Raw genomic sequence first — 23,902 nt, 5'->3', positions numbered from 1 at the left:
TCTCTGCTCTCAAGAGCAGTAAATACAGCTGAGATTCACACACTGAAGAGAAAAGGAGGACTTGTGGCACCTTAGAGACTAACAAATTTATTTGAGCATAAGCTTTCGTGAGCTACAGCTCACTTCATCAGATGCATCTGATGAAGTGAGCTGTAGCTCACGAAAGCTTATGCTCAAATAAATTTGTTAGTCTCTAAGGTACCACAAGTACTCCTTTTCTTTTTGCGAATACAGACTAACACGGCTGCTACTCTGAAACCTGTCACACTGAAGAGAGTTGCTCAGTTCAGTCCTGGAAGCCATCCTTATACAGTTATTTCAAGATTTCCCCAGTTCCTCTCACTGAAGATCCACACAGACACACGGGAGGGAGGCACCCAGGATATACAAGGCAGCTAGGAATCTAGGTCTCAATACTACAATATCTAAGGGTTCAGAAGGACTCAAAAAGTTCAGATGAACAGGGCTAGAAGTACAGTAACTCCACACTTAACGTCCTCCCGCTTAATGTTGTTTCAAAGTTACATCACTGCTCAATTAGGGAACATGCTCGTTTAAAGTTGTACAGTGCTCCCTTATAATGTCATTTGGCTGCCTGCTCTGTCCATTGCTTGTAAGATTTTGTGGAAGAGCAGCAACTTTACAAGGGAGTATCACACTATTTCCTTTTCTCTGCCTCCTCCCCCTCCCTCTCAGTGCTTCCCCCACCGCCAAACAGCTGTTTGGCAGCGCTTAGGACTTTCTGGGAGGGAGGGGGAGGAGTGTGGAAGTGCTGCATCTCCACTCCTCCCCCTCCCTCTCAGAAAGTCCTAAGTGCCACCAAACAGCTGTTTGGAGGCGCTTAGGACTTTCGGGGGCAAGGAGGGGGGGAAGGAGTGGGGATGCAGCGTGCTCCAGAGAGGAGGTGGAGTGGGGGTGGGAAGAGGCGGGCCTGGAGCATCCTCCGGCAAAGTCGGTGCCTGTTCTTCTCCGGGTAAGCTGCCATTGTTGCTGCGAAGGTGCTTCCTAGTGTCCTTGCCTGCAGCAGGCTGTGCCTGTGTGGGATAAGCCAGGGGCACTTCCCACACACAGTACAGTACAATACAGAATGCCTTTTGTCTTCCCCCCAAAAATTTCTTTGGAACCTAACCCCCCGCATTTACATTAAATCTTATGGGAAAATTGGATTCATTTAACATTATTTCACTTAACGTTGTAGTTATATTCCCGAAAAATGCAACTTTAAGTGAGGAGTTACTGTAGTCTCTGAGGGCTGATTTCTATTAAGATTGTGATATTTAGTTCCTGTAAATAAGAGTTTCCCCTCTACAGGCCAGATTCTGCCATCCTTAAATCTTGATTAGTGCCTTATTCCACAATTAATCCTAACGATTTCAGTTGCAGAGTGAGTTCTAAACTTGAGTGAAGATGGCATAATTTAGCTATTAGCAGCACTGAGTTCCCCCACCACTGAGACACCTGGGGAGAAGAAATGCATTTATACACACATCTTTTCATCTGTAGATGTCAAAACGCTTTACAAAAGGCAGGCAAATACCATCATCCCCATTTTAAAAGAGAGGAGCGGTGACTAGCATAGCTTATTCTGTAGCTAAAGGGATGGGTGAACATTCAGCCAGTAAAATAACTTCAACTGAATGACATGTTTATTATAAAGTTCAGACAGAAACCCTGAGTTACCAGCCATAGAACAAAATTAAATTAAAAAATAAAAAAGAAAAAGATTTTGCTTTGCATCATGGATTCCTGGATGGTGCTAAGTGAAACAGGAATAAAAAAGAAAGAAACCAAAGCCAACCCAGAAAGACTTGACTTCACAAAAGAGAATATTTCTTCCCCATCAGCATCTGTTCATCCAACAGAATCCTGAATGAATGCTGGGGGAAAGAGAAGGAATGGTCCAGACCCTGCAGGTATCTGGGACAGTTTAACCAAGTAGGTGCTTAAAATGGCTTATGCTCTCTTACAGCAGCCATGTGGGGGAAACCAAAACCTACAGGTTGAAATTTAAGAACTGGTTTTACAAACTGTACACAAAAATGCCGCGACTTCTCTAATAGGTGGAAAGAACAGCTGCTAGTTTGACATTGGGGAGGGTACAAAAAGTTTGAGGGGGGGGGGAGAAAAAAAAAGGGTCAGACTTCCAGCTGCACCAGCTCTGAACCCCAAATCAGCCATGAAAGGTGATGTGTCTAGAACCAAGGTCTGGCCCTTCACAGGAAAAGACAAATCAGATTTGCTCTTTCGTGACATCATTACACAGATTATATATTCTAGTCCTCATATACACAAATGGATCCCTTTAAAAATTGTATCAATTTACACTTTTTAAAAAAAGGTTTTACAGTGAACTTCTATCAGGACAGGCGAGTCCACAAAGAGAAGAGCTAGTCTTTCAGAAGGAAAAAGGCACTTGGCCTTGACATGGTTTGGAGGAAGACAGTTTGCAAATGGGCTTCCTTTCACACGTTGTTTTCCTGCCTGTTTCCCTGCTTCCCATCTTCAGCAGCTTGTGCAATGTCAGGAGTGACAGCACTGCACAGCGATGGCATGGACTGCCCAGGCTTCCTACTACAGTGAGGTGGAGGGGAGCTTCTTCACCCGCCTCTGTGCCAGAATGGATGACTCAATGGGCTTCAGCTGGGGGCTTGGCTTGGAGCGGTTTAATGCAGAGTATGTTGCAACCATGGCTCCCTTGGAGAAAAGAATGAAAAAAAGAAGTCACTGAATTGTCACGGGACTGCATCCACCAATAATAGCTGGGAGGCAGAAATATCTTTGTACCCTACTGAAAATTACTTCATGGTAGGCTGGCCATCATATGAGAAACTGGTTTCTTTTTAGGAGAGAGATTATCAGAAGTCTTTCTGTGGCCTGCAGGAGTCAGTTTCTGCCTTGTACTTACTTACCATTCCCCTCCCACTGCAACTTCCCCCAGATCATTCCTTTGCCCTGGCAGCAGATGTTCTGTCCTGATCACCCTACCCCCCACACCTTGAGTCTGCTTTACCTGCTACCCAGAGGTGGTGATGGAGCAAGAGGGCACTGCTGAATGCACCACAGGCCAGGCACAGCCCCACAATGCGTACCTTTACAAGCTGTACATCCTGGTGACTCAGCTGGCTCTGGGGTAACCTATCCTTCTGCGTTATCCAGGGATGCTGCAGAACTTGTTTGGCTGTCAGGCGCTGGTGAGGGTCAATATGGAGCATCTTTGTTACCAGATCCTGGAGCAAGCATTCAGAGAATTAGACTTCAGAAAGGTGGTGCAAACCCATCAGAGAGAGGTTCATCTCATTCAAAGGCCAGACTTAGAAATTCGTTATCCTGGGGAATAGCAGCTATCAGCCTGGCCACAAAAGATGGGGCTGAGCCTCAATGGCCACGGATGGGCCACTATAGATTGGTATTGCATGCCAGCACTAATTGCAAAATGCTGAAGTGCCCTACAGAGGCACCGCTGCCCCTGTTTTGGAAGGAAACGTGCATGTGAGATGGGAGCTACTGAACCCAAATGGTGCGGGAAGAAAAAGTGAAAGCAGTAGGGAGGTTTATTTTAAACAGGCTGCACAGCAGCTGTCCTTACTTGACCTGAGCTACAGACTTAATGCAGGTACCAGACCCTACCTTGGCTGCCTCAGAAACCGTGTCCCAATTTCCTCCTTTGAGAGTGAACTTCCCCCCGCCTATTCGGCTCAAGATGTCCTCTGGGGTGTCACTGGGCCCATTTGCAAAAGGAGTGTATCTGAAAAACAAAAAATTTGCAGGTTCCTCTTCTAACCGAGCAGAACTGAAATCTGAGTGAGTGATAGCCAAGAAGGGCAATACGGCCTCTGCAGCAGGGCACACCCATGAGCAATATACCCACAGATGCCGTCAGTGGGTAAACGCAGCAGGTACTTACCCTGCCAGCATCGTATAGAGGAGTATCCCTAAACTCCAGATGTCACATCCCTCATCGTAGCCTTGACGTTTTAGTACCTATGCAGAATAAGCCAAGGGAAAGATGTCAGTTTCTCTCAGAGTTCCTGCTCTGTGAGGCAATGAGCATCGGTTTGACCCCTTTGCCTGCGTGCCGGACTTTTCTACGGCTCTGTCAGGGTCAGGGGCTGAAGGCTGGGACTCAGCTTGGCTTTGGTTCCATGGCTGAAGAGGAAACATCTCAGGCATGTCAAAATAGCCATGGAAAAGAATCAAGCACGAACAGAATCACACTCTGCATATTAATTCTACTGGGAAGCCAGTTCTCTGACACCTAGATATACTCATTGAATTAGGTGGCCAGTACACTGGCTTTTCAGCCCCCTAAATGAGGGGCTTGTTTGCAAGCCAGCGACCCACCCAGTCCTGAAATGGAGGGTCACTGCTTCTAAAGCCCCACCAATAGAGCAAGTTTGTTAAGGAACCCAGAGATTGCAGGAGACAGAAATAAATCAGGGGGCAACTTCTAGACTAGGAAAGGGAGTTGACAGAATCATTTGGGTTTGAATTGTGCCAATACTTCACGAGGAGGCAATAGATAGAGGGTAGGAAAGAAAAGAAGCAGGAGGGTATGAAACCTAGTCCCAGAACTTGCCTCAGTTAGTTTCATACTGGGAGAGTATTTCCACTTTTGCCTGCTCCCCAAAGCGGGCCCTGCTGGCAGAGTGTACCAGAGCTAGCCCTGGCCAACATTTCAGCAGGTAACTAATGTTGGCAGAGAACCACAGCCTGATGGAGGACAGCGAGAGTTTCAGGTCATGAGCCGCTTACCTCAGGGGCCACGAAGTTTGCAGTGTAGCAAGGGGTCATGAGAAGGCCATTCTCAGCTCTCAGCTGCTTGGCAAAGCCAAAGTCACAAATGCGAATGCTCTCTGGGTTTCCAGACTCATCCACGTAGAGAATGTTGCTGGGTTTCAAGTCTCGATGAACTACCTGTGAAGTAAACAACAGCAGGTGCTGCTGTCACACACCTCTGGCAGCTGCACTCAAGGCTGCAGGTGAAGCGAATGGCACAGTCTTAGATTTCATGCCTGGCCTGTCTCAAGACTGAAATGTATCCGAACAGGCAGCTACTTCCTGGAGAAGGGGCAGGATAGTAGCCCTGTGCCCGCCTGCTTTCCACTTGATTGCGCAGGGACCGGTCAGCATCTCAGCCTCCCGTACTCACCCCTTGAGAATGCAGATACTCTACAGTTTTACAGATCGTGTGCAGCACAGAACTGGCCTCCCGCTCAGAGAAACACTTCTGTCTGAGGATCCTGTCCAGCAGCTCCCCTCCTCTCATCAGCTCAGTCACCAGGAAGACATGCTTCCCGTCATCATACACCTGCCAAAGCAGTCATGCTGGGGTTAGTCCCTAAAACAATAATGCTCTCTCTCTCTCTCACACACACACACACGTACGTTCTGGGGGCAGAGTTACCTACAGCCACGCACCCTGTGGCCATATTAAAGTCATTTCCTGCATGTATTATGTGCTGTTTAGTCGCATGCAGATCTAGTTGGAGGGGACTTTCACAAGCTCTTTAAAAAGCTGAAGCAGAGCCAAGTTTTGATTCACAAGTGGAGGGACTCCTCTACGCAGCCTTTGTTACCAGGCAGTGCTGGGGGAACAGGCTGGTTTAATGCTGTGTGCACTCTGCCTGGGATCAGGTAAGGAATGGAGCATGGACCAAAGAAGCGCTGCTCACTGCTGGAAGACCTGATGACACCACAGCCGCTGGGCGCACTAAGAAATTCAGTGATACTTCAAGGGAAAGTAGCTGTGTATGGTGAAGCAAGCTATGGCTTGAGAGAGACAGCCGCTCTGAGCTAGGACTTGTAGCAATCAGGTGGTATCAGAAACCCACAGTGCACATCCAATGGGATGTTTCCAAAGCAGGCCGCTAGTACTTCTACCACAAGCTCTACAGAAACCCTCCATCTCCCCCAGCACATTGCTGGGGAGCTCTGACACCTCCCCAGACCTGCCACCATTCTACTGGGGGGTTCTCAGGAGCAACAGCTTCAGCCTCAGCAGGCAGGCCTGCCTGTGCTTTCAGAGACAACATCTCTGCTTCGGTGCACGTTCAACACGGTTACACTCACATCTTTCAGTGTGATGATGTTTGGGTGCTGCCCGTACCGCAGGAGGATCTCCATCTCCTCAGAAGGGTCTCGTTTACTCTTATCAATGATCTGCAGGAGAACACAGGTCAGTGTTAGCCAGGACTGGGGTCCTTCTGCAAGGCAGGTAGGACAGAGCCGTGTGCATGGAGAAACTACAGGCGGAGCGCGGCAGAATTTAGCCAGGTTTGAGATTCTAAAATTATCTCCACTCCCCACCTCCTGCTGTCTTGATTTCCAGAACAACTCATTTTACGGTCAGTTGTACATCCCCATGATCACATGGGGCACCACATCAGCCTTTGTTCAGGCCAAGAAGCACTCGATGGAATCCCTAAAGCCCAACACACAAGTGCAATTACTGAGAAGTCAGGTATGGTACCAAACTTCCCTCTCCTGGAACAGAAGGTCACTTCTGTTGGACCCAGGACCCCCAGCCCAGAAATCCAGCCTGGCTTCTTGCAGGATTGTACAGAGCCGCAGGGACAACGGCACTTCACTCCGTTTTATTTTCAGAGGCTGTTACTAGAGTAAAAAGGAAACCTGAGTGTGGGAGTGCACATGAGCAAGAGATGGCAGACTGCAAACCTTGACGGCATATTCCATGTTGGTGGATTTATGAATGCAGCGTTTACACACTGAATAGGAGCCCACACCGATCGTCTCCCTCACTACGTAGCCTTCATTAAACTGGAGGCTCTTGCCATGCAGCTGCTACAGTGGGATGAATGGAGACACGAAACAAGGAAAAAAAAGTGTTAGTTTAGGGAAACACCACAGTATCTGTACACCAACAAAATGGAGGATGGACTGACTGACTGCTACCCGCTGTATCACACAGCTTCTTACTCTCCCTGTCCTTGGCAGGGAGAATAAGAAAGAAGGGCAAATGCAAACCACATTTCTAGAGTGCCTTTCAGCCCAGAGCTACCACCCATTGAAATGCAACCACCTCTAAGGTGGGGGACAGCAGCCACATGGCACAGAGTTGGGGCAGGGCCCTGGTGTTCTTGGCTGAACAGTTCACCAGCCCGGGGAAGTTACGGAAAGAGTCACAGGATCTTCAGCATTCAAGCAAAGCTGAAAGGACCTTGGTCTTTAAGGCTGTAATTTTCAAAGGTCCCTAAGGGAGCTAGGCATCTAAATCCTATTTAATTTCAATGAAATCTGGGCACATAACTGCCTTAAACCCTTTGAAAAATCATAGGCCATTTCATCCGAAAGACCCACATATGGCAAGCTGCATCGACTCAACTGACTTGCCGCTGCAGGATGAAGGGTTGAGCTTGCCCCAGCAGGATATGAATCCTCTGGTCCTGTGCGTAAACATGCACGATTGGGTCAAACCTTTCAGGATTTTTGATCTTGTAGCATGTTGAAGTCTGATCTCTAGTAATCTTGCCACAGGAGGTTATGTGGTGACTTTACCTTGGCCCACTATAGGCTAGGTCTCTTCATTTGTAATAGGTGATCAAGAGCTGCCTTTTCTCCCCTGCCCTTCCTCTTGTTCACATCCACAGCCTGGCTAAGCTATTGAACAAATTCATACACGTATCTGGAATCCACCGGGGAACTGCTCAGGGAGTTTGCAAGAGGAAATCCCTCCTTTTCCACAGGAAAAAGCCTTGCCCTCAGGCTTCAGCCAGGCTGTCACTTATCAGCCCTCATTGTCTGGCTGAGCCATGCCAGGCTTCTGGAATTACCACTGCAGTTTAAGATAGGTCTTTCCTTGGTCTGGTCCCCTTACCTGTACCACAGAATGCAGAGGTGCCTGGGTAGGTTTGACCATGCCGTCCTCCATCAATCCAGTTGCCACAAAACTGAACCCTCGGAAGAGCTGATGGGCCCCCGCGCTTGGGGGAATTCCGGGGGAGTCTGGAATAAGTCAGGAAAAAGAGTGGTCCTGCAGCAGCCTGCCAGTAGCTGACAATTTACCCCTCGCATACTAAGAGTTATGGTTACTCCATAGTACTAGACAGTAGCCATACCGCATATTATTCCACAGCTGAATAGACCATTTACCCATGAGAGCCCCCTGCAGATTTTACTTCTGCGCCACCTACTCCTTGTCGAGAGCTGTAACCCTCTGAAGTCAGTGTTCCTCATTTTACAGTGAGGACAGGCCTAGTCCTGCTGGAATAGGAGTCAGTGTAATACGCCTCACCCCAGTACTGTGTGTTTATACAGCCAGAGCATCCAGTACCAATTTCCTGTTTACTGGGGTGCACACAAACCTTTCGGCGTACGAGAGGTGAACTCTGTGTCAAAATAAAAGGTGTCATCTGGTCGTGCCACTGCAGGCTTGAAAGGTGGTTTGATCTCCCTGCGATATAGCTTCTGCAAAACAGAACGCCAAGGATGCCATTCAGCAAACCATCCCTGACAGGGAGGTGTCCCAATTGGCAGACATTCCCAAACACCCTAAGGGGATGGATTTACCAGGAACGAGAAGTCATGAGGAGGAAACTTTACAAGCTGGAAATTGCTTGGTAGCGTAGTGAAGAATTATAGCTCAGTCAGAGTTTAAGTCTCTCATTGGAAGGCCCTTCCATGGAGCTGTTGAGTCACTTCTGTGGCAGAAGCTTGCAGTATTTCTCCTCCCTAGGCATCTGCTACCCAAGAGCCAAAACACCTTGTATCTGCAGGGAGCCAAGAAGCCAGCTATCCAGGAACTAGTTTATGCCACCAGGGTCTGCTGTGTCTTCTCTGCTCACTCTGGCATCAGATGCTGGGCCTGAAACCTACATCTAGGAACAGCTAGAGGAATTCCTGGCAGGGAGTTTTTTCCTTCCCACAGCCTTTCTGAATTGCTACTTGAAGATAGTTTGAGAGGTTCCCTATCCCAGCATCATGGGAGGTCTGTTCTAAAGCATTTCTAGGTCTTCTATAGCCTCCATCACCACAGTATCCGAATGCCTCAAGCACTAACTGGCCAGTCCTCAGATGACCTCTCCAAGGTACAGGAGTAGAGATGGGGAACACAGGTGCCAAGAGATCACGTGACTTGCTCAAAGTTACACAGGAAGCCTGTGGTAAAGCAGGAAACTGAGTTCCAGTCTTAGTCACCAAACCATCCTGGCCCAATCGCTTCAGCCAGATATTATTCTATTAGGACAGTTTCTGTCTTTCCAACTGTAGATCCATTCCTTCCAAAGATTCCTGTCCCTCAAGGATATTTTCCAATACCTCCGAGGCCATCCCTCTCCTGCTAAATCCCAGATTAGCTTCCACTGCAAGAGACGGATGATCTCATTTTGATCTGAATTCACACATGTAGGGTATTTGCCGTGACAAACATGATTTCTGTTCAGTTTCCTACTTCAGCCATCCAGGTGACTCCCGTTCCTTTTGTGCAAACACTGGTTTGGGGAAGGACTCTGACAGCTGATGAACAATAGGACACAGCCTGTTGACTGCCGGTCACTCTATAAGCATCTGTATTATTGCAGAGCTAAGTCAGTCAAGTGACTCATGCCTCTCCCCTTCATTGGTATGCAAGTTTGAGAGCATGTAGAATCCAATATCTAAGCAAAGAAAGGTTCAATACTCACATTCCAGTCAATGGTGGAGTAGAAAGGGTGACGCTTTATCTCTTCTGCCCCATCTGTACCAGAACCTGGAAGACAGACATCACTCTGGATTTAGTGCTATATACCCACTCCACTGCTAACAAAATAAGCAAGGCAAAAATCCACTGTGCAATGTGACTGGGTATTAGTGGGAATCAAGCTGTACTGAGATATGCGGGAGAACCTAGCCAAAATCCAAATGTATCTGACCTACTTGGACAACAGGAGCCAAGATGTTGCACCTGGTGCTCCCAGAAACAATGTAATACCAGATGTCTTACCTAATCTGTTGGCTGGATTTCTTTTGAAAAGGGCTCGCAGGAGACTCTGTGCTTCGGAGCTCAGGAACTGAGGCATGCCCAGCTTTGCTCTGGAAAGAAGAGAAATTGTGCAATTAACTATGAGTAAGTAAAACAAACAAACAGGCGCTGACTGCAGCTCCTCTGCCACCTAGCTTCCCACGTCTTCCCTTGACGTATGAGAGATAGTCAGTTTTTCGCTCAGTATTTTAACACTGTGCCCTCTGTAAGTCTGTTTATAGAAATTCTTGCAAATTAATGCCATTAAACTGTTATAACCCCCAGGATGCAAAATTCCGGACATCCTAGCATAGGGTGACCAGATACCAAGTATGAAAAATCAGGACAGAGGTGAGAAGTAATAGGAGCCTATATAAGACAAAGCCCTGAATATTGGGACTGTCCCTATACAATTAGGACATCTGGTCACCCTATCCTAGGAGCAGAGCAGCAAGCTTTGCCCCTGTAGAGACACTGAAGAATAACTCCTCTTACTTGAGAATGAAGGTCATTGTCTCCTTACGGTCTTTTCCCTGGAATGGCAGAGAGCCAGTGAGCATCTCAAACTGGAAAGAAGAGCAAGAGAGAAGGTTAAATGATTGAGTGAGAGTTTCGAGGAGCAGCAGATCCTAATATGCTTTAGGCAGAGAGCCCTGTAACACTGACCCTTAATAGGGTTAATGGTAATTTACATAGTCTTTCAAAGAACTCCTTAGAGCTGAAAGGGTCATGGATTGAATCGCCACCAGGTGGCAGCTCTAGATCCAAACAAGGAACACTAGCATCACTTCCAGTCTGAAATGAAAGTATCTTAACAAGAAACTTAAGTGGTCTTAATGAGACAAAATGTGACAGTCTTGAGAGATTGTCAGAAACCATCTAAATTCTACATGGAACAGCTATGAATGTAGCTGATCCCTGTGAAATTCGTTGCACTTCACTACTGATCGCTTTGGGCAGAGTAACTTATATGGGAGCTTGGAAACATCGGAGTGATTATTAGATCTTTCCCAGTTCAATAGTTCTCTGTTAGAGATACAGTATAACGCACAGAGATATTGCACCATCTCTCCAGAGCTGCCATTTAAAGAGCCACCATAAAATTAGGCTTCAAACATGCTAGTTAGCTACCATACCATTAATACACCATATGACCACCAGTCAGCGCTGTGGGTGTGGCCCTGACGATTCACAACTTCTGGTGCCATATATTCCACTGTCCCACAGAAGGAATATGCTTTCTTCTCATGGTCAATGGCTTCTTTACTCAAACCAAAATCTACACAAAAGAGAAAAACCATGAACACATGCCCACTTTCTACAAATAGAGGACAGGCATGGAAGAATGTCTGTATCTCAAGCTGCAAGTCTGCTGTAGTGCAAGATTTTTGGAGTCACCTTACCTGTGAGTTTGATGTGTCCTTCTTCATCCAAGAGGATGCTGTGAGAGTGAGAAGAGAGACAGGCATGTAAACACCAATGATCATTACCGTAACAGAGATATTAACAAGCGATCCAGCACTTTTTTCTGCTCCTGAGAGGCTAGTTAAAAAGCTTTAAGAACCCCAGAAACAGATCTTAACTCCACCACTTTCAGCCCCGATGGTTTAAACCCTTTCATCAAGATGTATGATGCAAAGAGAATGGCCCCACTTTCCTCCAGCCACTTACACTCTCCCTCCTAACAGGGATGCTTTGTGCAAGGACTCCATTATTTAAAATACCGTAGCATCTTGGAGCTCCAGTCCTGGATCAGGAACCCACTGTGCTAGGCATTATACAAACACAGAACAAAAAGACACTCCTGCCCCAAAGAGCTTACAATACAAGTATAAAGACAAGAGACAACAGATGGACAGACAGAGGACTACATGGAATCAATGAGACAACACTGGTCAGCAGGACATGCAGCTGCCTCAGCACACCCACGGCCTAACTGTTAAGCTTTTTGTAGGCACTATAGCAGAGGAGATTTGAAGAACCCCTACTTTTCCTTTGATGGCTCTACAGGGGGGTTTGATGCCTGAGCCTTTATACAGTCTCTTTGGAGTACTCCTAGTATTTGCTATTATAAGCAAGCCAGCATTTTAGTCAGCTAGAATACAGAATCTGAGTCCTTGGGTCAACAAGAAAAAGCAAAGCTTAAAAAGAAGTCTGCTATTGTCAGAAACAACTGCCCTACTATTCCATACTCCCCTGGAATCCATTCTCTCTCTCTCTGACTGTGTCTAGGTCATCTGATGTGATGTGCAAGATTCTGAGCCCAACCCTCAGGCTTCATGTGAACTGGGTCCCAAACGATTTCTGTGCAAGGACTATTCAGTTGCACAAGTGATGTGTATCTCTACAGAGGTCCTGCTTTTTGCATAGCCCCTCCCCTGGGGGACTGTTCATTGCTCACTATATAGCCCACTACTGCCAGAGTCAGCTGGGAGCTGTAGACTAGCACGAGTGCTCTCCTAGCCCAGAAGAGGGCAAGCATGCTGCGCCAGTGTTCCCAGCCCGGCTGCCTAGGAAGGGAAGGAGAAAGCTGGAGCCTTCTTCTCCTTCTCTCTTTCCACACAAGAGATTTAGGCTACTGCTACTCCTTCGTCCAGCCTACTTTCTCAGCTTAACAGGACGATGCTTTGGCATTTAAAGACTACAGACGTGAGATTGAGCTGCAGAAGAGCTGGCCCAGTGCTTTGTCATTAAATCAGAGGCATCGTAAAGTTCTGCTATACATACTTCTCTGGTTTGAGGTCTCGGTATAGGATTCCCAGGCTGTGTAAATGATCAAGCCCCAGAGCCAGCTCAGCTAGGTAGAACTTCACATCTTCCTCAGTGAACATTACCTGAGGGACAGAGGAGACAGACACCTGAGTTATAAGAAATCAGCCTCCCAAGAACATACCATGAAGTTGTTTCCCATCCCAAACATCCCCTCACCAACATACCCAGCCACTTGCTCCCTCTCACCCCTTCAGACTTGTATTTCCTGCTATCCTGAGATTAAACAGCACAATTAGATGTTGCTAAGCAGTGAGCTGATGTTAATTTAGGATCTTCATTTACATCAGCTATTGTTCTCAATTATCTTTACCTGTCACTTCAATTTGCAGATCAACTTCCCATCCCTAGACGCCTTCCTTGCCCCCTCCTCCATAGGAGCAAATCAGTTCAATTAAGCAGCTACACTGCAGCAGGACAGAGAAAGGGAGTCACTGGTTCCCATCTCTGTCACTTTACACAGCAAGAGACACAGCTCTAGCCAGTCAGGGCTCACCTCATCTATGTAGCCACTGTTTTCTTTTCCGATGAGCTGGAGAACAGTGCTCCAAATACCAGTGGTCCTCTGCAATAGGCACCCACTGTTGCCTACACTGGTAGAGCTGAACATGCACGCACCGTGAACAGCCCAGCAAGATCCCAAGGCATGCTCACCTCTTTGGAAAGCCGAGTAAAGAGATCTCCTCCTCTCAAGAAATCCAAGATGAGATAGAGTTTGCCCTCTGTCTGGAATGCTGAAACATAGGCCAGAGCAGGAATCAGTGCCCTTCTACTCATTGACTGCTTGGCAATGTCAGATACCACCCAAAGATGGGTGGCTTTAGGTTTTTAGATGCCCCACATTCCCACTAGGCTCAATACAGATATGGCTAGTGACTGGGTGTCAAAATGAGATCACCTGCAAAGTCAGCACTGGGATGGGAGAGGACCAAGAACACTAAGGCGCTGCAGGAATTGGCACTGGTGATTGAGTAGGTGATTGAGTATTTCTTCCCTTGAAATCGGTGCCTAATCAATGCATGCATGCTGCGAGGCAGTGACTTACTGGAAGTGCTGTTTTTGCAAAGGAGAAATAAGAGGTGCCGACCACTGTAGTGCACAAATCTCCCACGATACCTTTCCTAGGAGTAGGAGTGTTAACCCTGGGAACAAATTCTAGTACAAGGAGTTATTCTGCCTTCTTAAATCTCCCCTGCTGTTTTGGTAACTGCAGCACCAGCTGCCTCTGGAGCCACGCACAATGGAGAGCTCAGCCCCCTAGAATTCTGAACTTAGGAGGGAGGGTGGGGAATGGAAGGGAGGGGAGACCAGATCCCGGAAAAGACACGGAAAAGACAAAACTAAGCTTTCAAAAGGGAACAGATTCAGGTGCATCTGCTACGCCTGCTCTTCTGTGCTTAGATAGAACTGCACTGAACACACAAAGCCCAAGGGTTTAAAATTCATCCTCCTGTGTTGTTCTATTTTCCTATTCAATAACCAGGCAGGGCATGGGACCAAGATCCTATCGGAGGAAGAGTTCATTTTTAGGGGGAATTGTGCTTAGAAAGACAACAGGGCAATCTAGGCAGTAAGAGGGACAGGGGCTACTTGACAGATAAAGGCTCCTCCCATATTACTGCTATTGGCATAACCCTTCCAGACAGTATTTGAGAAAAATGCTTTGAGCACATTCAACAAGAATCTGTTGCTGGACACCTAGGGAACACCTCACCCCAGCAACGCCCTGCACCTGCAGTAGTGCATAGTGGACTGTTAGAAACTATTCAGGGCTGTTGCCACACACTGGCTCTGCCGTTCTTCTGGCCCAAGGCTAGCTGTGTACTCACCATAGTGCAGTTTCACCACAAAGGGATGGTTCACATCAGCTAAGATGTCCCTTTCCATTTTTGTCCTTACGCGATCGCGCACTGTGGAGAGAGATGCACAGTTCAGACCCTTCGGAACGGCACAGTGCCCCTGACACCAGCTATAGGGCTCTGCCTGCAGCCCCATGGCTTCTCTAGCTCTTGCCAAACTGTGTCTGAGCTAGACGGTTCCCCAGTCCCAGCTCTGAAGTGACTTTCCTTCTTGGAGCACCATTGAATTACTCTCTCCCACCTCAGTCAGTCAGCTAGCTGTGGGGAGATATGGGTGCATCACGACGGAATGGTGCGGAGTTTTCCCAGCACGACTTCTCATTCCATTTTGGGGATGTAGATGTGGATCAGCACGCGGAAAGCCCTTCTCACCTTTCAAGGTTGCTTTCTTCAGGACCTTCATGGCATAGAGTTGGCCATTGTCAGGTGGGGTGATTTTTCTTACTAAAAAGACCTGCATGCACAGGAGGAGAGATCAACTTGTGACTCAAGTTGTCTGGATAGAATTTTACCGCATACTAGCAAATAAACCCCCATGCGACTTCAGAACAGCGGCGAACTGCAGGGTCAGCAAGTTCAACGCTTTGAGCTCCGCAAGCAAAAGCCTACAGGTTTCCAGAGAGTCCTGGGGAGGGTATTTTAATGCTTCACCCTTCCTGCTCCCCATCTCCAAAGGAAGCTTGCCCTTAGAGCACTCCTGCCTCTGCTCGTCACACCTTTTTTCCTCCAACTGTCAAAACTGAAAGCAATATCTATTAAGAAGAAGAAAAAAAAAAAGCCAATCCCCAATACCGGTCATGACCCTTGGTACCGTGTCAGACTATATCAGCCTCAGGAGTACCCAAGCAGTCACAATAGTGTCCCGCTGTACTAGGAGATTTCCTGCTGACATGTGGATTTGGCAGCAAGACGGACTCCCAGGCATTCATGATTAATGCCATCCCTGACAGCTTCCCCTCCTTTCCAAGTCCTCATATACAACAGTGGCTGGATCCAGACAGGGAAATGGGGCCTCATTATCGGAGAGTGGCCATTTCTTTTGGCAGCATGAGAAATAGAGCTCAGAATCCTAGTCAGATCCTCAGTGACCCATGGAGATATCTGGGCTATTGACCAATGCAATATTGGCCAGTCTCAAGACTGTATGCAGCAGATTGATTTTAGATATGGATTATTCATGGGTTGAAAGAGAAGAGAGAGTTTAGGTGCCACTTTCTTCCCCCTCCATAAAGGGTAAAAAAAGATCATGAGTACAAGTGAGTGGAGGCCTTGGATAGTCACCCATATATAGAGTAATCTGAGAGAGGAGGGTGGGCAGAGTAACATGTGCTGGGTCATCATCTGAGACTGCTATAACATGAAATATACGGCAGAATGCAGGTAAAACAGAGCAGGGGACACACAGTTCTTCCCCCAAGGAGTTCAGTTACAAATTTAATTAACGCATTTTTTTTTTTTTTAAATGAGCATCATCAGCATGGAAGCATGTCCTCTGGGATGGTGAATCCCTAAATTCTCTTTATCCTGCCACATGGTTAGAGAGCCAATCGGAGAGCAGCTGGATGTTGCTTTGCCACATGGAATACCTACATTTTAGGGCTGTTGATTAATCACAGTTTTAATCGCACTGTTAAACAATAGAATACCAATTGAAATGTATTAAATATTTTGGATATTTTTCTACATTTTCATATATATTTTGTATTCTGCATTGTAATTGAAATCAAAGTGTATATTATTTTCAATTACAAATATTTGCATTGTAAAAAGATAAACAAAAGAAATAGTATTTTTCAATTCACCTCAGACAAGTACTGTAGTGCAATCTTTTTGTCGTGAAAGTGCAACTTACAAAAGTAGATTTGTGTTTTGTTACATAACTGCACTCCAAAAACAAAACAATGTAAAACTTCAGAGCCTACAAGTCCACTCAGTCCTACTTCTTGTTCAGCCAATTGTTAAGACAAACAAGTTAGTTTACATTTACAGGAGATAATGCTGCCCTCTTCTTACTTACAATGTCACCAGAAAGTGAGAACAGGCATTTGCATGGCACTTTTTTGGCTGGCATGCAAGGTATTTACGTGCCAGATATGCTAAACATTCATATGCCCCTTCATGCTTCAGCCACCATCCCAGAGGACATGCTTCCATGCTGATGACGCTCATTAAAAAAAAAAATGCATTAATTAAATTTGTAACTGAACTCCTTGGGGGAAGAACTGTGTGTCCCCTGCTCTGTTTTACCTGCATTCTGCCGTATATTTCATGTTCTAGCAGTCTCAGATGATGACCCAGCACATTTTCATTTTAAGAACACTTTCACTGCAGATTTCACAAAATGCAAAGAAGGTGCCAATGTGAGATTTCTAAAAATAGCTACTAACGCAAGATTTAAAAATCTGAAGCGCCATTCAAAATCTGAGAGGGACGAGGTGTGTAGCATGCTTTCAGAAGTCTTAAAAGAGAAACTCTCTCATGCAGAAACTACAGAACCCAAACCACCAAAAAAGAAAATCAGTCTTCTGCTGGTGGCATGAGACTTAGATAATGATAATGAACATGCTTTGGTCCGCACTGATGTGGATTGTTATTGAGCAAAACCCGTCATCAGCATGGACGCATGTTCTCTGGACTGGTGGCTGAAGAATGAAGGGACATATGAATCTTTAGCACATCTGGCACGTAAATATCTTGCGACACCGGCTACAACAGTGCCATGAGAACGCCTGTTCTCACTTTCAGGTGACTTTGTAAACAAGAAGCGAGCAGCATTATTGCCTGCAAATGTAAACAAACTTGTTTGTCTGCACAAGTGGCTGAACAAGAAGTAAAAAGAAAAGGAGTACTTGTGGCACCTTAGAGACTAACCAATTTATTTGAGCATGAGCTTTCGTGAGCTACAGCTCGCTGTAGCTCACGAAAGCTCATGCTCAAATAAATTGGTTAGTCTCTAAGGTGCCACAAGTACTCCTTTTCTTTTTGCGAATACAGACTAACACAGCTGTTACTCTGAAACCTGAACAAGAAGTAGGACTGAGTGGATTTGCAGGCTCTAAAATTTTACAGTGTTTTATTTTTGAATGCAGATTTTTTTTTTGTACATAATTCGACATTTGTAAGTTCAACTTTCATGATAAAGCGACTGCACTACAGTACTTGTATTAGGTGAATTGAAAAATACTATTTCTTTGTTTTTTTACAGTGCAAATACTTGTAATAAAAAATATAAAGTGAGCATTGTACATTTTGTGTTCTGTGTTGTAACTGAAATCAATATACTTGAAAATGTAGAAAACATCAAAAATATTTAAATAAAAGGTATTCTATTATTGACAGTGCGACTAATTGCAATTCATTTTTTTAATTGCTTGACAGCCCTAGTACATTTATTAGCAAAGATCTCTCCTTCCTCCCTCTTCTAATGAGAGCTTGTCAGAGCTCTCATTAGAGCCCACTGGAGCACTGTATGCACAAGGACTGCAAGAGTGGACCTCCAGGAGCAGACTGCTCCTGCAGCAGCACCTGGTCTCAGAAGAAACTCAGTCAAATTGTTATTCCAGCTATGAGCTGGTGGGAATCGTGAAGCCAGGTGCACTTCTCCCATCTCCTGGCCCCAAAATAGATTTAAATGACATATAAAGATACAGTAAGAAGCAAACTCACTTTGCCAAAAGAGCCTTGGCCCAGAACTTTGAGAAGTTCAAACTGCGAAGGATCAGCCTTCTCAGAGCCCTCCTTCACATGGTGTGTGATGTTAATTTCTTTCACGATACCTTCATCCTGAAATAAAAAACACATGGATGAGGAAGACTAAACCTCCAGAGCAGAGGAAAAGCCTCATCTGTTCAAATACAACTACAAGCTCTTGGGAAGCAGGACTGATCCCATAACACAAGCATCTCCTGCTTGCAACTTCTAGGGCAAAATCACTAGAAGGACTTCAGCAAATACCCTAGCACCTTACAAATATTTCACTCTTACCAAACGCCACACTCCATGGAGGAGCACAGCATGGGGAGGTGGTGACCAGCCCTCTGTGGAGAAAGAAGTGGTTCGGGACTATTTAGAAAAGCTGGACGTGCACAAGTCCATGGGGCCGGATGTGTTGCATCCGAGAGTGCTAAAGGAGTTGGCGGATGTGATTGCAGAGCCATAGGCCATTATCTTTGAAAACTCATGGCGATCGGGGGAAGTCCCGGACAACTGGAAAAAGGCTAATGTAGTGCCCATCTTTAAAAAAGGGAAGAAGGAGGATCCTGGGAGCTACAGGCCAGTCCGCCTCACCTCAGTCCCTGGAAAAAATCATGGAGCAGGTCCTCAAGGAATCAATTCTGAAGCACTTAGAGGAGAGGAAAGTGATCAGGAACAGTCAGCATGGATTCACCAAGGGCAAGTCATGCCTAACTAATCTAATTGCCTTCTATGACCAGATAACTGGCTCTGTGGATGAAGGGAAAGCAGTGGACATGTTGTTCCTTGACTTTAGCAAAGCTTTTGACACTGTCTCCCACAGTATTCTTGCCAGCAAGTTAAAGTAGTATGGGCTGGATGAATGGACTATATGGTGGATAGAAAGCTGGCTAGATTGTCGGGCTCAACGGGTAGTGATCAATGGCTCCATGTCTAGTTGGCAGCCGGTATCAAGTGGAGTGCCCCAAGGGTCGGTCCTGGGGCCGGTTTTGTTCAATATCTTCATAAATGATCTCGAGGATGGTGTGGATTGCACCCTCAGCAAGTTTGCAGAGGACACTAAACTGGGAGGAGATGTAGATACGCTGGAGGGTAGGGATAGGATACAGAGGGCCCTAGATAAATTGGAGGATTGGGCCAAAAGAAATCTGATGAGGTTCAACAAGGACAAGTGCAGAGTCCTGCACTTAGGACGGAAGAATCCAATGCACTGCTACAGACTAGGGACAGAATGGCTTGGCAGCAGTTCTGCAGAAAAGGACCTAGGGGTTACAGTGGACGAGAAGCTGGATATGAGTCAACAGTGTGCCCTTGTTGCCAAGAAGGCCAATGGCATTTTGGGATGTATAAGTAGGGGCATTGCCAGCAGATCGAGGGATGTGATCGTTCCCCTCTATTCGACACTGGTGAGGCCTCATCTGGAGTACTGTGTCCAGTTTTGGGCCCCGCACTACAAGAAGGATGTGGAAAAATTGGAAAGAGTCCAGCGGAGGGCAACAAAAATGATTAGGGGACTGGAACACGAGTTATGAGGAGAGGCTGAGGGAACTGGGGATGTTTAGTATACGGAAGAGAAGAATGAGGGGGGATTTGATAGCTGCTTTCAACTACCTGAAAGGGGGTTCCAAAGAGGATGGCTCTAGACTGTTCCAGTGGTAGCAGATGACAGAACGAGGAGTAATGGTCTCAAGTTGCAGTGGGGGAGATTTAGGTTGGATATTAGGAAAAAAACTTTTTCACTAAGAGGGTGGTGAAACACTGGAATGCGTTACCTAGGGAGGTGGTGGAATCTCCTTCCTTAGATATTTTTAAGGTCAGGCTTGACAAAGCCCTGACTGGGATGATTTAATTGGGGATCAGTCCTGCTTTGAGCAGGGGGTTGGACTAGATGACCTCCTGAGGTCCCTTCCAACCCTGATATTCTATGATTCCTTTGCGTCTAGCTAAAGAAAAGAGTTCAGTTTCTTTGAACTGCATTTCATAAGAGTTTTGAAAGCAGTTTTTTTAAAGCAATAGTGGCAATAATGTTTATACTGCTAAAAATCCCAACACACGGCATTGTAGTCATACAACAAGGATGTGGCTGGCAAGTCAGACACACACAACCCCATCTGCTCAGCAATCTGAGTAGCCCTGTCACAGGAGCCTTAGTGCATCTTCAGCACACAGGGATCCTTTTCTACAGCCTCAGCTCTTCTGGGAGATAGAGAAGCCAATGTCTGTATCTGACACGTGGTTTGTTTAAACACATTCTTTTACAGAGCTCGAGAGCAGACATGATCAGAAAATAATGAAAGGTGGAAGGAAGGTAAGTCACTACCTTCCATCTACATTTTCTTCAAAAGACTAGAACACAGGGCAACAAAGGACATTAAAAAGACAACATTTAACATGTCCCTCCCCACCTCTCAAACAAAATGTCCTGTGGAACTCCCTGCTACAAGACTATGAGGCCAAGAGTTTAGCTCAGTTAAAAAATCCCTAGACATTTATATGAATCAGAACATCTCCAAAGATTAAAAGAGGGGCATAAGCATTCATGCTTCAAAGCAGCTGGTCATTAACTACCTCGTGAACAGGAAGGAGTTTTACTTATAGTCAAATTACTTCATAATTGTAATTTTTTTAAATTAAACGAAGCACCCAATACTAGACCCAGGCAAAATTTGACTAAAACCATCTTTTTGGGGACCCAAAAAAAAAAAAAAACCAAACAGATTTGGCCACACCAAAATATTTTATGATGTTTTTTCCAGAATTGTTCCAGTCAAAGAAGCCTTTAAAAATGTCAAAACCTGCCCTCCGAAACATTGTTTTGACATTTTCTAAACAAAACAGCTCAATTTGGTTTTGAAATGACTTTCAAAATTTCCATTAATTTTAACGTAAAAAATGCTTAAAATTTCTCAAAATCTAAACAAAAAAATATTATTTGATGCCCCATTTGTTTTTGATTTTTCAGCACTGCCAGTGAACCAGAAAATCTGTATTTGCATGGCTCCATCTGAAATTCACCAGCATATGGAAACTCAATGAGCTGGACCTCTGGTCTGGGAATTACGTTCTGGAGCACACTGAAGACCCAATCTACAGCAGGGCTCAGAGACACTGGGTTTAAAAGTGTCCCTGACTTCCTAATACTTTTTAGTTGACTGTTAACATCTTGACTAAGTCAGGCTTAGAAACAACAATTCTACCCTATATACAAACCCAGTTTTGTACGGTTTAGTCCCTACAGGTTTTAAATAGAACAGTATTTAAATCAAGTTTAACCACCACCCGAGAGGATGGAGCTGCCGTGTAGTTTGGGCACTAGCTTGCTTTCCTTACCAGAGCTGCCTCCACCCTCTCTGAAAAGGTTCTCCGGAAGCGGGGAGATGCACACAAGGATGTGGTTGCCTACCTAAGTAGTGCAGCCTTTTCTTTCTAGCTGATGAGCTTTGTTCTCTCTAGACTAGGAAGTGCCTTTGTTTTCATATTATTGGGCAGCTCTGTTCTCTCAAAAACAGACAGTAGACACTGAATTCTGGTACCAACTGAAGCCTTTACACACACACACACACACCAGGTCCAGCAAGAGCAGCAGCAGGGCCAACTTCCCTGACATTCTCCTGCCTGTCTCATCCTTCTTCTGGAGGGATCAAACTAGAGGCAAGAAAGGTATTGTCTCCAAAACTCAGTCCTAAGCTTCTATGCAGAGACTGTCCATCAAATGGTCAACAGAGTTTGTGGGTTTTCCATTGCTGGCAGCTGTCCACGAGGGACTCAATCACCAACTCCTTTCCCATGCCAATGAAAAGCCATTCTCTAGGAACAGCTTTCCATCATCAAGCTGGTTTGGACTGAAATGAGCAAGGGGCCCTATGACACTATCTCCCAGTTGCTAAAGCATGGCACCCAAACCACCTGAAAAAGGACCCGGAAACACCAAGCTATTTGGGGAATGTCATGAAAGGTACTGGAGAAAACCTTCAGTCTAGGAGTACAAGCCTCAGCATTAGGACTGAACACACGCTGTTCTGACAAGTCTATTTTGTCAGACTGTAGAGAGTTTCATTTCCAGCACACTACTTTTGTGGCCAGAGTCACTTTTCTGGACCTCAGCAGTACTATTTGCTGCTCATAATCAAAGGAAAAAGATATAGCAAACAGAGTTCCCATTAACACGAAAGAACAAAGAAATAGTCAGACTTCTGGACAGCTTAATGACCCAGTTCAACAACAAGGAAGCAGTATTAATGTTAGGCTCAACTGTAGAATAGAGAAACAAAACTGGAGTTTCATGAAAACAGTAAGGAGAGAAAAATATGGACACTGATTGGGTTAGGTTAAGTTTACTACCAAGTTATATTGTCTGCCTCGTAGATCAATTTTAAATGAATATTTCCTTTACACACAGGCATTTATGCTCCTCTATATTCCTTCATTAAAACTGAGGGACTCACTATGGTAGGTACAGTTCCATGAACACCCAATAGCTGCTGTTCCAAGTCCTTCCAAAGGAGGTACAGTACAATTGTGCGAATGATCTTAACTTCAGTATATCTAGCCAACAATAAGCCCCAACTTGTTTAGTCCTAGATGGGTTTTCACCTCTATAGTTGTCTCTCAAGGCTGTCAGGCAGGGAAAGATTTGCATAGAGAGCCTGGCAACTAAAGCAGCTCAGTGAATATAGGAACTCCGGGAAAAATTGACATTTGCAAGGAGACCGAAATTGATCACATTTCGAGATGAAGCTTCAGAGATCAGCTAACAGCTCCCCTATAAAAAGGGGTGTTTTTAAAATGTTTTTGCCTGTCTAGTCCATTAAACCTACAAAACTACTGCAAGGCAGACAACATCATGACTGTTTAGAGCGTTAGTCAGAAGATCAGATTCCATAACTTGGTCAGTTGCAAGCCAGACAAGCAGCGGGTATAATAAGCAAGTCACAACACTGGCCAGTAGGAACAATCGCAGCAGCCAGACGAGAATAAGTGCATTATCACCGCACTGATCAGTAGCATTAACCGGCTTTATACCTGGGTGAAGGAACTTTCCTTCTCCAATGCTATTAAGCCAAAGTTACCCTGCAGGAAAGGAAAGAGGGAAGACCCAGAAGGCTGCATCCACAAATTGCAGCGACTGTTAACCCAACCAACACCAGTCCAATTGAAGTGAGCAGTTACAAACACAAGCTGAAGCCACAGCATCCTCCAGCAAGCTAGCTGCAGTACTAACCGAGCTGGAGAGCTGGCCTGGGGCAGGCAGTTGCAGGCTGCAGGGTTTTGCTCGGTGTTTCCTGTGCCACAGTGTGAGAAAGGCACAGATGCGAGGAAGCTTGGGGTCCCTCTCCATGGTCCATCCCGTTCAGCATGACACATCCCCAGTTACCAGGGGCTCTAGGGGAGCATGGCAGGCTGCTGGAATACACACTGCTTCATGGAGGACTTGAGACAGGCTTCAGGTTTTAGAGTCACAGGCTGGAGGAGCTGCAGGTGGTTAAAGCCCCACTGGCAGATGCGCAGTGAAGGCAGCGGTCTCCGATTCTCACAGCTAAGCAGGTTAACACTCCCACTCCCCAGCCGAAGCACTTGCAGCTGGTTTTTACACCTCTCAGCTTCTTGCTCAGATCTGACTCCTCTC

General features: G+C 45.9%; 1 protein-coding gene across 7 annotated transcripts in view; it reads right to left on the bottom strand.

Moving 5' to 3' along the window:
- Window positions 1-235: 235 nt before the first annotated feature.
- Window positions 236-23,902, bottom strand: part of RPS6KA1 (ribosomal protein S6 kinase A1) — a 70,086-nt gene continuing 46,419 nt past the window's right edge. For 6 of the 7 annotated variants that reach the window (XM_073317374.1, XM_073317377.1, XM_073317375.1 and 3 more), the window contains 20 exons: window positions 18,250-18,366; window positions 14,956-15,037; window positions 14,554-14,634; window positions 13,379-13,458; window positions 12,683-12,789; window positions 11,359-11,396; window positions 11,092-11,234; window positions 10,451-10,521; window positions 9,938-10,026; window positions 9,639-9,703; window positions 8,322-8,424; window positions 7,835-7,962; window positions 6,676-6,801; window positions 6,070-6,159; window positions 5,150-5,308; window positions 4,753-4,914; window positions 3,905-3,981; window positions 3,628-3,745; window positions 3,090-3,227; window positions 236-2,694 (listed from right to left, as the gene is read on the bottom strand). In XM_073317374.1, coding sequence (XP_073173475.1) covers window positions 2,572-2,694; window positions 3,090-3,227; window positions 3,628-3,745; window positions 3,905-3,981; window positions 4,753-4,914; window positions 5,150-5,308; window positions 6,070-6,159; window positions 6,676-6,801; window positions 7,835-7,962; window positions 8,322-8,424; window positions 9,639-9,703; window positions 9,938-10,026; window positions 10,451-10,521; window positions 11,092-11,234; window positions 11,359-11,396; window positions 12,683-12,789; window positions 13,379-13,458; window positions 14,554-14,634; window positions 14,956-15,037; window positions 18,250-18,366 — 2,097 coding nt within the window. In that variant the 3' untranslated portion in view covers window positions 236-2,571. Of the gene's footprint in view, window positions 2,695-3,089; window positions 3,228-3,627; window positions 3,746-3,904; window positions 3,982-4,752; window positions 4,915-5,149; window positions 5,309-6,069; window positions 6,160-6,675; window positions 6,802-7,834; window positions 7,963-8,321; window positions 8,425-9,638; window positions 9,704-9,937; window positions 10,027-10,450; window positions 10,522-11,091; window positions 11,235-11,358; window positions 11,397-12,682; window positions 12,790-13,378; window positions 13,459-14,553; window positions 14,635-14,955; window positions 15,038-18,249; window positions 18,367-23,497; window positions 23,642-23,902 lie in introns of those variants that run through there. The other variant, XM_073317376.1, reaches the window with a different exon arrangement.

This window comes from Lepidochelys kempii, chromosome 19, assembly GCF_965140265.1.
Source record: "Lepidochelys kempii isolate rLepKem1 chromosome 19, rLepKem1.hap2, whole genome shotgun sequence".
Taxonomy (NCBI): Eukaryota; Metazoa; Chordata; order Testudines; family Cheloniidae; genus Lepidochelys; species Lepidochelys kempii.
The sequence above is the reverse complement of the archived record's forward strand: the minus strand, read 5'-3'. Positions and strand labels throughout refer to the sequence as shown.